Here is a 12752-nt window from a genome sequence, read left to right as displayed (position 1 = left end):
TTATCTCAAAAGAGAAAAGGAAGGAATAAAATTACTTGTAATTCCAAATTTAGTAATGATGCTTTAAAAGGCAGCAATCATATTTCAAAAATATCAACTACTACAGTCAATATTAAATTGAAAAATACCCTAGAACTGACCATTCCAAAAGGATTTAGCTGCGAGAATAAAGAGGATGCATTAATCATTCTGAAACCCCCCCCCATTAGACATTTTTAGAATTTTAAATTTTCTGCGTTATATATTTAAGAGTGTGGGTCTGTATGAGTGTGGTGCCCACAGAAACCAGATGAGGAGGCATCAGATTCCTCAGGAGTTAGTAACAGGTGGTTGTGAGCTGCCTGACCTGGGTGCTGGAATCTGAACTCAAGTCCTTAATAGCTGGGCCATCTCCAGGACCCTTGGATTAACTTTTTCCTTTTTGGAGACTGCCTTGCTTTGTAGTCTAGGCTAGCCTTAAATGCGCAATAGTCCTCCTGCCTCAGCCTCCTGGATTGCTACATACAAGCATAATACACCATGCCCAACTCACTTTGAGAATATATTTTCAAAATCTACTAATTTCAATATAATACTAACAAACATTAAGGATAATCATATATATATGATACTAACTGCTATTACATCATTTTTCCTTAACAAGACTTAATAATATACATAAATTACTGAAACAAAGCTTATCAAAGTCTTCTGGGTAAATAAAAGCAATGTCATAGAATTACAATAATTTAAAATTTTGCTTAGAGCAAGCACAAACAAGAGTTATAGGGTCTTAAAAATTTCTATAAATCTAATCTTTTAAATTTTATTTAATCTACATATTGTAACTTAGTTTAGCAAAGTTACTTTGAAAATACAAAATATTATTTTTAAATGAAACAAAAAGCACACTAATACAAGCAAGTTCAATAAGCTAAGAAGAATGACCCCATAGGCTCATATATTCGAATGTTTAGTCACTAGAGAGTGGCATTATTTCCAAGGATTAGAAGGATTAGGAGGTTTGGTCTTATTGGAGCAAACATGTCACTGGAGCTAGGCTTTGGGTTTCAAGTCCATGCTGGGCCCGATGTCCTTCTTTTGACCTGCAGATCAGGATGCAACTCTCAGCTACTGCTCCAGCATAATGTGTGTCACCTGGCTTCCTGCCATAATGGACTAAATCTCTGAAACTGTAATCAAGAGATCACGGTATCTCTTCACAGTAATAGAATGGTGACTAGGTCATAGGTTAACAAAGAGATATAAGTACCAAAACACATCTCATTTAAAGCTCAGCTATGTGTCCAAACATTAATAGTAAAAATAAATATACTTACATCTATTTAAGAAATTATCTATATTTTTATTTTTTCTCAAAGCAGGAAAATCCAAGTCAAGGACCAAGGAATTTAAGCCATCCTGTTAAAAAATAAAAAGTAAAAAGTTTTTATAATTCTGAAGCATTCAAAAATCTTTAAATATTATATATGCTATTCCCACTGAGTAAATACGAACCCACATTGATATACTGTACTGACTCTCCATTCCCAACAGCTTGAACAAGTTTTCTAACCTGAGAATGTTAGCTGAGAAGCTGGGAATACACACAAAATCAGAGTTTGATACTCAGTAAAGCAAAGAAAGATAAATGTAGCTTATAAATTTTTGCTCATTTAAAATAATTTTGTTTATTGCACATGGAAGGAGGGGAGGGAAGTACCAAAATAAATACAATGACATTGTTCTCCAGGTAAATGGATGGAACCAGAAAGAATCATACTAAGGAAACCCAGACCCACGGTGACAAACACTGCATGTTTTCTCATCGGAGGCCCCTAGTCCCAAATTTTTAGATGTGAGCACATATCCTAGAACAAATGCAGATAGATGATTTAAAAGGCCAGCCTAGGCTTATATTGTAATTATGCCTGCTTTCTATTTCACCCAGAAAAATCTGCCCTTTACGCATTTTTTTTTTTTTGGTAAACACTTTGGGGGGGGGTATCAAATATCTGCCTCATCCCCCACCAGCACATGCATACTTACCTTTTAAAAGGGGGGTGGATGCGTAAGTATTATGGATAGACATGGAAGGTTAAGAATATAATTCATACTTCTCTGTTCTACTTTACATTTGGTAGCTCATAACATTTTATTTGGAAAGGGAGGAAATTCCCACTATTAGGAAGCAATACAGGGTCTGGAGAGATGGCTCAACAGTTAAGAGCACTGACTGCTCTCCCAGAGAACCTGGGTTCAATTCCCAGTACCCACACTGCAGCTTACAACTGTCTTTAATTCTAGTTCCAGGGAACCTGACACCCTCACACAGAAATACACACAGACAAAACACTAACACACATAAAAATTAACCAATTTTTTAAATGAGGTTTTTAAAAGGAAGCAATACTAAAGCCAAATAATATGTACAAATGTAGCTTTTAAAGTGGTTAGTAACCACTGCCACCTATAACTGCTGCTTACCATTCCTTTATTTCTGGCACTCCCCTGAGCAGGACTAAGGATTTCTTGTCCATCAAGTACATATTAGCAACTCATTAAACAAAACAAAATTATACATGTCAGGTAGTAGTGGTACAGGCCTTTAATTCCAGCACTCAGGAGGCAGAGTTAGGCCATCTCAAAGAAAAAAAATCAAGCCTTGAGGATTTAATCAAGGCTGCAAGTGTGGACATGTTTGTGATGTTGGGCACAACTGCCAAGAGACTTAGTGATCACAACTTTATTAATTACCACAAATTTTCTTACTCTTTTGGTTAAAAGTCTGATCCTATTCTAATTTCTCCAATATTCATGTGCATGGCTTTTCAGAACACATATTTTGGGGCTGACAGGACAGCAAGATGGGTAAAGGCATCTATCTACCACCAAGTCGGACAACCTGGTTCAGTCTCTGACTCCCACATGATAGGAAAGAGAATTCCCAAGATGTTCTCTGACTTCTTCTTGTGCACATACACTAACACCCACACATTAAAAACGAATCATCATCCAACAAGCCATTAAGAACCCAGACAATGATGTTACTGTCCTGAATTGAATCAAGCATTGAACTAATTTTCATTAAATGTAATGATAATGATTTGGAAAATCTAGCTTTTCTGTTTTGCCCCATTTACATCAAAGGAGCAACTCTAAAAATCCAGACAGTGCCAGAAAACATCAGTTCTCCCAGTATTTTGCTTTGTTTTGACTGATATATATCAGAAACAATTGGTGGAAAATGCAGTTTTCTTGACATCATATGCCTTGGAACGTGCTGAAGAACAAACAAGAAGAGCAAAGAAACTGCACTGAGAGACTTACTAGACAGCTGAAGAAAAGCACTCACATGTTCTAATCTACCGTCAGATACATGCTGGCCACTGTTGTAACAGAAACAACCAAAGAAGACAAATGCATATTCAGCATCAAATTACTTCTTTAATACTAATACTAAAGAAAGCGTTTCTAATAGCCACCAGGGCAGAGGTGGTTCTGTGGCTGAAACACAAAACGCTTGAACGCCACATACTTTTAAGATCTGTCCTCTATCAGAGAACATAGAAACTTACAAACAGTGCTAAACACATTCAAAGAGCAAGTTTTTACAACCAAGGCACAGAACACTGTAATACATCATCTCACTAACACTAAAATTTTATAAAAAATAAGGGTGTGAAAGTGTTAAGAAAATATTTTCAATCCTTTGTGGTGAGCTGAAAAACTACCACGAAAGCTTCTACTTTTATACAAAAGTTTTCAAGGTAATCTTTCACAACACACTTCAAAAAGTCATTGAACTTACAGATGAATTATATATTCTTCTATAAAAAGTTAAATTGCTCCAAATTTACTGAGTTTGCCTCACTATAACAAGTTATTAACAACAGTATCCTGGTGAATATTTTTAGTGAGAAGTCTAAGTAAGGACAACAGAAAATGACAACAATTTTTAATGTTTTGAAAAGTACTGCTATAGAGGAAATATTTTGAAAAGGGGTGTCTGGAAATATCACCAGGAATATGTGAGTACTGCTGAGTAACATGTTCTGCATCTTGGGATGAATAAACTATGTTAACTTGCATGCTTAAAATCTTTAAACTATATCCTGGGGTTGGAAAGATGGCCCAGCATCTGAGAGCACTAACTGCTCTTCCAGAGGACCCAGGTTCAATTCCCATTACCCACATGGCAGCTTACAGCTGTCTGTAGCTCCTGTGCCAGGGATCTGGTGCCCTCATACAGACATAAGTGCAGACAAAACACCAATGTATATGAAATAAAATTAAAATTACAAAAGGAATCTTTAAACTATATGCTAAACCAGCTACAACTAAAAGCAGCTGCATTGTTTTTGCTAGTTTACTTTGTCGCAACGCTGTTCCTGCTTACTGTTAGGTGCATGTACTACTGAAAAACAGTTTTAGAAGAACTAAGTTCCACCTTTATATAGTAATGCCCTCTTTATCTCTGAAGGGAGTGTTCTGCTGTGCACAGTGCCTAATGCTAATAAAGTCCCTCTAGTCTGTTACAGAGCATACACATGCAAAAAGATACCTTGCCCTTGAGGGTAAGGGCACCAACTAGCTCCTTGTGGTAACAGAGGCAGCACAACTGAGTGGATTAAAATACAAAATTGTATTATTAAAATACAAAAATGCAGCTAATCTAGTTCATTTTTAAAATCTACCCTCTATCACCAGAGAAAGCAGAGGCTTACTAAGTGTCAACAACCACAAAAAAAGTTATTAGTTGGTCAACAGAATCAACAAATTTACTACCTGGTGTGTTGTGTGCCCTTCTGTTATGGAATATTATTCTAACTATGTAAAGGTGTGTTAACATTTGTTTCTGCTGCTTTTGTTACCCATGCAATGACCTGTTACATTTGTTTGATTAAATAAAATTAACCTGGTTTCAGGAGGCTGAGTCAGCAACTAACTGACAGGAGGAACTAAGTGTAGGGAGGGTTCTTTAGTGGGAAACAGGAACAAGGAGAGGTTAGCTACTGCGCTAGCAGGATTTCACCTCAACCTTTGAATCCTGATCTACAGAAGGATAGAGATTTAGATAAAGTTTCCTTTAGAGGCCAGATGTCTCTGCTGTAAGGTACTATTACATCCTTCTGGGGTCTTTGATTGATGTGGGAATGTCTTATATCAATCTGTTGATTTCACTGGTTAAGCAATAAAGAAACTGCTTGGCCCTGATAGGTTAAAACATAGGTGGGAGGAGTAAACAGAACAGAATGCTGGGAGGAAGAGGAAGTGAGCTCAGAGACGTCATGCTCCCCTCTCCCAGGTAGACGCAATAGCTCTGCTCTCTGAGGCAGACGCAATGAACTCCGACCCAGGATGGACGTAGGCTAGAATCTTCCTGGTAAGCGCACCTCATGGTGCTACTACATTGATTATTAGAAATGGGTTAAGAGGTTGAAACTAATGGGCCAGGCAGTGTTTAAATGAATATAGTTTATGTGTTGTTATTTCGGGGCATAAGCTAGCCAGGCGGCCGGGGTGCTGGGGACGCAGCCCCGCCGCTCCTATTACAACATTTGATGGCATTAAAAGACTAAATAGTTAGCTTTAGTTTTCCTTAGTTATGACAGAAAGTAAGTCAGGTATAAAACTTTGGAATCACTAAGATAGATGACGGAGTACTGTAGTAGGAGGCCACTTGTTCGTCCCAGCCACCCAGAACCAAAATAACCACAAAGAAACTATTTAAAAAAAAAAAAAAACACTGCTTGGCCCATTAGCTCTAACTTCTCATTGGCTAACTCTTACATCTTACTTTAACCCATTTTTATTCATCTGTGTATCGCCACATGGCTATGGCTTACCAGCTAAAGTTCTGGCGTCTGTCTCCGGCAGGGCTACATGAATTCTCTCTAACTCTGCCCTTTCCTCTCTGAGCATTCAGTTTAGTTTTCCCACCTACCTAAGTTCTGCCCTGCCATAGGTCGAAAGCAGTTTCTTTATTCATTAATGGTAATCACAACATACAGAGGGGAATCCCATGTCACCTCCCCTTTCCTGTGTAAATAAAAAAGGGAGGTTTTAACTTTAACATAGTAAAATTACATATAACAAAACAGGTATCAAGCAAGAATTACAGTTCTTTTATCGTAACTAAGGAAAACTGTAACTATAAATTCTATATCAAAAACTATATCAAAGACTCCAGAAGGATATAATATTACCTAAGTAAACAGGAAGCACATTGTAAGCAACTTCCAAGACTCTAGAATTGACAGAGACATCTCACTGCCTGGACAGTCACCCAAAGTTCTTTTGCACCGTTGGGGCATTCATCTCCAGCCTACAGGCCCATAGTATCTGGCAGAGTTTTCCATGTAGCAGGAAATTTCAAAGACAGTTCTGCCTATATCGGCAGTTTGTCAGTCACTTTCTTCTGTGCCCTGCAGAATGTCTTGCAGACTCTTTCATGAAACAGGAACCCCGCAGGCCCTTTCTCACCTTTAGGCAAGTTCAGCAGTCATCTCTCTGTGGGTCCTGCATGTCCAGTTCATCAAGCAGTCCAGGCAAGAGCAGTTTCTTGCCCAAATGGCTAACCAACTCTAGAAGGAGCCTCTTCAATGCCCATCTTCCTCTTGAAGTAATTGGTGCTGCCAGGAGCAGATGTGTCTCATTGTCATGAAAAGTCCTAAATTCTTAAACATTTTAAATGCCATATTCTGAAGGTCTTTGAGAGTTTGAAGAATGTCTGTCCACCTGAAATATATCTCTGTGCATCTAGAAAATCTAACTAACATGACTATAAGCTTGACTATTATAGATAATTATCTATTAACCTATATTTCTTAATTATACATTACATTTCTAAATGAGCTGCACAAACACAATACCTTAATCAAGATCAGCAATACATATACACAGCATAACAAAACTGACCTTAAATTTTCATCAATAAACCAACCCATACCAATGAAAATCTCTAAAGCAGAGTATTTTCTCTGAATTTGCTGAATACAAATGGATTGAATACTTGAAAACTTTTTTTTTGTATATAGTTTTACTATGTTAAAGTTAACACTTTTCATTTTAGTTAGACAAAAAGGGGAAATGTTGTAGAATATTAGTTTAAGATGTGTTACATTCATTTATGCTATGGAATATTTGTTAACGATGCAAAAATGTGTCACTTTTTTTTTTTTTTTTTTTTTTGGATTTTTCCAGACAGGGTTTCTCCGTAGCTTTTGGTTCCTGTCCTGGAACTAGCTCTTGTAGACCAGGCTGGCCTCGAACTCCCAGAGATCCACCTGCCTCTGCCTCCCGAGTGCTGGGATTAAAGGCGTAAGCCACCACCACCACCACATGGTGTGTCACATTCTTTATGTTGCATTTGTTTAACTTTGTAAAGCTGTATTACTTTGCCTGTCTAATACACCTGATTGGTCTAATAAAGTCCTGAGTGGCCAACAGCTAGGCAGAAGAGAGAAACGGGCAGGGCTGGCATGCAGAGAAAATAAATAGGAGGAGAAATCTAAGAGAAGGGAGAAGAGGGAGGAGTGAGAAAAGGAGGAGAGGAGGACACTAAAGGCCAGCCACACAGTCAGCCATGGAGTAGGAAGGGAAGAAAGATATATAGACTAAAGAGAGGTAAAAAAAGCCCAGAGGCAAAACACAGTTAAAGAGAAATGGGATAATTTAAGTTAGAAAAGCTGGCTAGGAACAAGTCAAACTAAGGCCAGGCATTCATAAGTAATAAGTCTCTCTATATTTATTTGGGAGCTCAGTGGCAGGCTTCCAAAGAACAAAGGGGAGGGGGACTACATCCTTCATTTGTATCTTTATAAAAAACAAAAAATGAAACAAAAATCAGAAACTATGACAGTTCAGCCAGGAGCAAAGTAAATTCAAGTGAGAACCTGATTTTCAAAATCACTGCAATGATATGAAGACAAACTTTAAAAACTGTAAAGTATTTTTTATTTAGTGAAAAAGATTGATACATTAGTAAAATCAAGTAATATTTTAATGTTTATTTGGAAATAGACCTTTCGTTTTAAAACTTCTATTTTATGTATAATGCACTATATAAATAACAAAACATCTATTTTCAAATATTTTTAAAAATTCCTTCCTAACAGGTCACAAGATTCGGACTCTGTACAAGGAGTAGGTGTTTCTCCTTGTTCCCCAGTTCTCCATAACCATTCTTCTTCGTCCCTTCTTGAGAACTCAGCTTTGCATCAGATCACCTATGACTCACTACCATTTCTTAAGCTACCCGCAACCCCCCAAGGCTCTCTAATCTCAGTCTCTATAATGCCCTTGTGCATTGTTACACTGTCCAAGACTAATCTTATAATTAAACATTCATTCCCATGATAACATCACCAATAACCGCAACCTCCATAATTTCAATTTTAAATACTTTGTCTCTACTTTAAGCACCATCTTATCTTTCTAGTGTACTCTAATGCAGTGGTTCTCAACATGTAGGTAACAACTCCTATGAGGGTTGAATGACCCTTTTACAAGGGTCGCATATTAGATATCCTGCATATCAGATACTTACATTATGATTTATAACAATAGCAAAATTACAATTATGAAGTAGCTACAAAAAATTTATAATTTTGGAGTCATCACAAAATGAGGAACTGTATTAAAGGGTCACAGCATTAGAAAGGTTGAAAAGCACGACTCTAAATGCCTCTCTCTTAGTCAGGGTTGTTACAGGGAGCGGCCCCTTGTTCCAGTCGCTCGGTTATCTTACACCCAAAATAATCACACAGAAATTGTATTCATTAAAACACTGCTAGGTCATTAGCTCTAGCCTCCTATTGGCTAACTCTCACATCTTGATTTAACCCATTTCTATTAATCTGTGTTCACTTACTGGGAAAGATTTAGCATGTCTGGCCTGGCATCTCCATGGTGGCTCTCTGACTCTTCCTCCCAGAATTCAGTTCTGTGTTCTCCGCCTACCTAAGTTCTGCCCTATCAGGCCAAGCAGTTTCTTTATTGATTAACCAAGGAAAGCAACACATAAACAGAAGGACCTCCTACACCACAGGGTTTCTATTGATACCTTAACAATGGCAATCCTATAAGAAAACATTGGGGTGGCTTGCTTATAATTTTAGAGGTTCAGTCCATTATCATCATGGCCAGCAGACATGGTATGGTGCTGGACACATCTTGATCAGGCCACAGGAAATGACTGCAACACTGAGTAAACCTTATGCCAAAGAGACCTCAAAGCCTGTCTCCACAGTAATACACTTCCTTCAACAAGTCGACAATTCCAATATTCCTTTGATTCAACAGCAACCTTTAATCAAGATTCTGTCTCTTCCTACTCTGCTTCATCCTCTTCCTTCCCATACTCTTCATAGAACGTAAACTCCATAGCCAATCATCACAATCACACCCTTCCACTTATGTCCCAGCTGGTCCCTCAATCCTACTATTCTGACTAACAACATTGATGGCCCAATTCTTTCTCTACTCAATTCTCATTCACATTCACTCATATATTTATTCTCTCTTTTGTTCCTTTCATTATTATTAAAATACATTACTCCTTTTATAGTAGGAAAACAAAGGCTCTTGAAGCCACTTCCTACACAGCCCTTTATCTTTACAAGAAAATTGTTTGAAAGAAATATTTACAGTAGCTGTCTTTAGCTCTGGTGCTCCCATCAATTTAGGCCTCAATCCAATGAGTTCTACCCCCACCTACTAAAATAACAGAACAGTTCAAGCTCATCAATGACCTACACACCATTCAGTGACCAGATCTGCTCACATCTGTGGTAGTCTCTGTGCAATTCTTGAGAATCTTTCTTCAGTTGGCTTTGATAAATACAAATGGTTTTCTAGTATCTTTCTCATTGTCCCATCTGTCTCCTTCATCGGCTTTTTCCTGTGCTGGCTTCCTGCATTTTAAACCCACTTGCTCTATAGCATTCATTCTGTTTCATGTCTGCAAATGCCATCTGTGTGTTAATGGGTTCTAAATTCATTGTCTTTCCCATCAAAGAAAGAAAAAAAAAACCTCAAATCCATGACAAGTCTCTCAAACAACATCCAAAGCTGTGTCCTATTTCTTCTCACTACAACCACATCTACTCAGTCTTACACATCTCAATGAATAGCAATCCTACCCTTTCCAATACTCAGACCATTTGGGTATCAAGCTGGACCTCTTCTCTCTTAAGCTCAAATTCAACACACACAAATCCTGCTAGCATGGCTTTGGAAGTGAATCCGGAGCTCCTCCAGTTGCACCATCCCTACAAGTCACCATCACTTTGCAAGCTTGAGTTCTTGTAAACACCCACTACCAGGCTTTTTTTGTGGTCTTGCCTTCCCCTCCTCTAAGATTACTTAACAAAATGCCAAGAATGCTTCTGTCACTCTGCTACTCAGAATATCCAATATCTTCCTTCTTCAATGTGAGTAAAGCACAAACTCCCAGTTATGAACTAACGTACCTATTACTTTTACTCATTCTGTCGCAGCCACACTGACCTTTTAAAAGTTTTAGAGTCACCAAGGGAGCCTCATGCATGGAGTAAATAAAACTAGAATAGATAGGTAGATGATAGATCAGCAACTAGGGCTTATCAAGAAGGGATATGTGAGCAGCACCCGTAGCCCTGTGGGGTTAAGAGACTGGCTCCATATGGAGAAACCAGACAAGTTAACCATAAAACAACAGGAGTCTACTTCACATCAGTTCACATCAGCAGCAGAAGTGCAAACACAGAAGAAGTGGTTGGAATAACGAAAAGTACTGGAGTGAAACAGGGAGTTGATGTGAATTTGTGGATCTCAAGATCTAAAGACAGACATGGAAATGTGAACCCAGTTGTTGTGCAGGCCTGCTTCCTCTCTCCCTCATTCTCTCTACCCTACACCCTGGATCTATACCCAGATCTTTTCCCTGGATTTGGCTTTTTGAAGTAGAGGTTCTCAGCCTGTGGGTCACAACCCCTTTGGGGATTGAACAACCCTCACACAGTAGTCACCTAACACCATCCTGCATATCAGATATTTACAATGTGACTGATAACAGCATCAAAATTAAGGTTATGAAGTAGCAACAAAAAATAATTTTATGGCTAGGAGTAACCATAAGAACTGTATTAAAAGGTCACAGTGTTAAGAAGGTTGACAACCTCTGGTTTAAAAAGGTCTAGTTACAGAGATACTCCAACAGCCATGAGCCCATTTAACATTCATCTTGGCTTTGAAATACTACTCCCAACAAGGAGAAAGTCCTTAAGGAAATGGCTGATTCCAAGGCTGAAGCAAGAAAATGACAAGATGATCCCATGGTATCTTTTACCAAAATGAAAAGTATAGCAGTCATAAAATGGCATTATCTACTCACATGCACTGTATACTTTTAAAGCCAATATAGTTATAGAAAATTAAAAGAATTTTGAGTGAGGAACACATAAGAACACATTCTTATTATTTCTGCAAGCTTTCTGAGGCTTTAAAATTACTTGACGCTTTTTTTCCCCCAAGACAGGGTTTCTCTGTGTAACAGCCCTAGTTGTCCTAAAACTCATGCTGTAGACCAAGTTAGCCTCGAACTCAGAGATCCTCCTGCCTTTGACTCCCTAGTGCTGGGATTAAAGGTGTGTGCCACCATCACCTAGCTTACGTGAGGTATTTTTGAAGCTATGTTTTTAATTGAAATAAAATACCACTTTCCTCCCTTGGGCCCCTCCAGTTACCCACCTCAAGCCTCTTCCATCTTCCCCCACACCGTTTCAGGTTTATAACAACAACATCATCATTACCATCATCACTATTATTATTGAGTATATTTGTGTACAACTTGCTGTGTCTATTTTTGTTGCATATTTGCATATGGTTTTAGGGCTGACCACTTTGGATTGAAAACCAAAAGGGCGCTCATGCCTGGGAGAGGTTAACTGTCCTCCCGGTGGTTATCAGTTGCCTATAGTTCTTGTCTAGGGGTGGGGCCCCACAAAACCTTCTCCCTTCTATGTTAACATGCTCATTGCAATTGCCACAGTTCTGGTCTTGTTTATGCAGCCATTTTTGGAGAGACTGTTTCACAGCAGACATCCTCATATTCTGGCTCTTAAGAATCATTCTGTTCCCTCTTCTATGTATAGTGACGGATGGTGACAATTCAAAGGGGGCATGAAGGCTAGCATGGGATGAATTGGCCTCTAGTGGCAAATCTGGGCTCTGACCAGAGCTAGTTAGAAAGTAAGCAGTGGCAGATGTTCTAGTCTTAGCCTACATGCTGCAGAAGCCAGTGTTTATAATAGTAATGGAGCGTTACCCTCCCCCAGAATAAAATCTTACAGAAGAATACTAACTAATAAATGTACAGGAATAAATAAACTAGAAAACTGCCATCTGATAACAGCAAATTAAAAATTGGGAAAAATTTCAATAGATTCTAAAACTAGTGAGTAAAAGTAAAATAAAAATATGGTTTTTACATACTCCAAGTACCTCCTCACAAAGTAGCAGGGGCTAGAGAGAAGGCTCGGTATTCAGAGATGTACAGTTCTTGCAGAAGATAAGGGTTCTGTTCCCAACATCCACATGGCAGCTCACAACATACTCACTAATCACGAAAAAGAAAAACTGAGAGACAGCAGAGATTCTCTTTAAACAAGTGGTCAGCACTAACATCAACAACAATCACATCAAATACATAACCACCTAAAAGATTTGAAAACAAGGCAACATTTCTGTGATATCAGCCAAAAATACCAGCAGGTTCTAACCAACAGAAA

At 38.4% G+C, this 12752-nt stretch overlaps 1 protein-coding gene across 2 annotated transcripts in view; it reads right to left on the bottom strand.

The window, feature by feature from the left end:
• The window catches only part of Rock2 (Rho associated coiled-coil containing protein kinase 2), a 102280-nt gene that overhangs the window by 64239 nt on the left and 25289 nt on the right, over positions 1-12752 (bottom strand). The window contains exons 1-2 of one of the 2 annotated variants that reach the window (XM_050141944.1): positions 6466-6483; positions 1320-1401 (exon numbers count right to left, since the gene is read on the bottom strand). Coding sequence is in view for 1 of the 2 variants with exons in the window: in XM_050141943.1 (XP_049997900.1) it covers positions 1320-1401 (82 nt within the window). In the remaining variant the exon portion in view is untranslated. Of the gene's footprint in view, positions 1-1319; positions 1402-6465; positions 6484-12752 lie in introns of those variants that run through there. The other variant, XM_050141943.1, reaches the window with a different exon arrangement.

This window comes from Alexandromys fortis, unplaced genomic scaffold (genome assembly GCF_014885135.2).
Source record: "Alexandromys fortis isolate MF-2015 unplaced genomic scaffold, M_Fortis_MF-2015_v1.1 scaffold_30, whole genome shotgun sequence".
NCBI lineage: Eukaryota > Metazoa > Chordata > Mammalia > Rodentia > Cricetidae > Alexandromys > Alexandromys fortis.
Note: the sequence above shows the minus strand (reverse complement) of the source record. Positions and strands in the feature narration are given on the sequence as shown.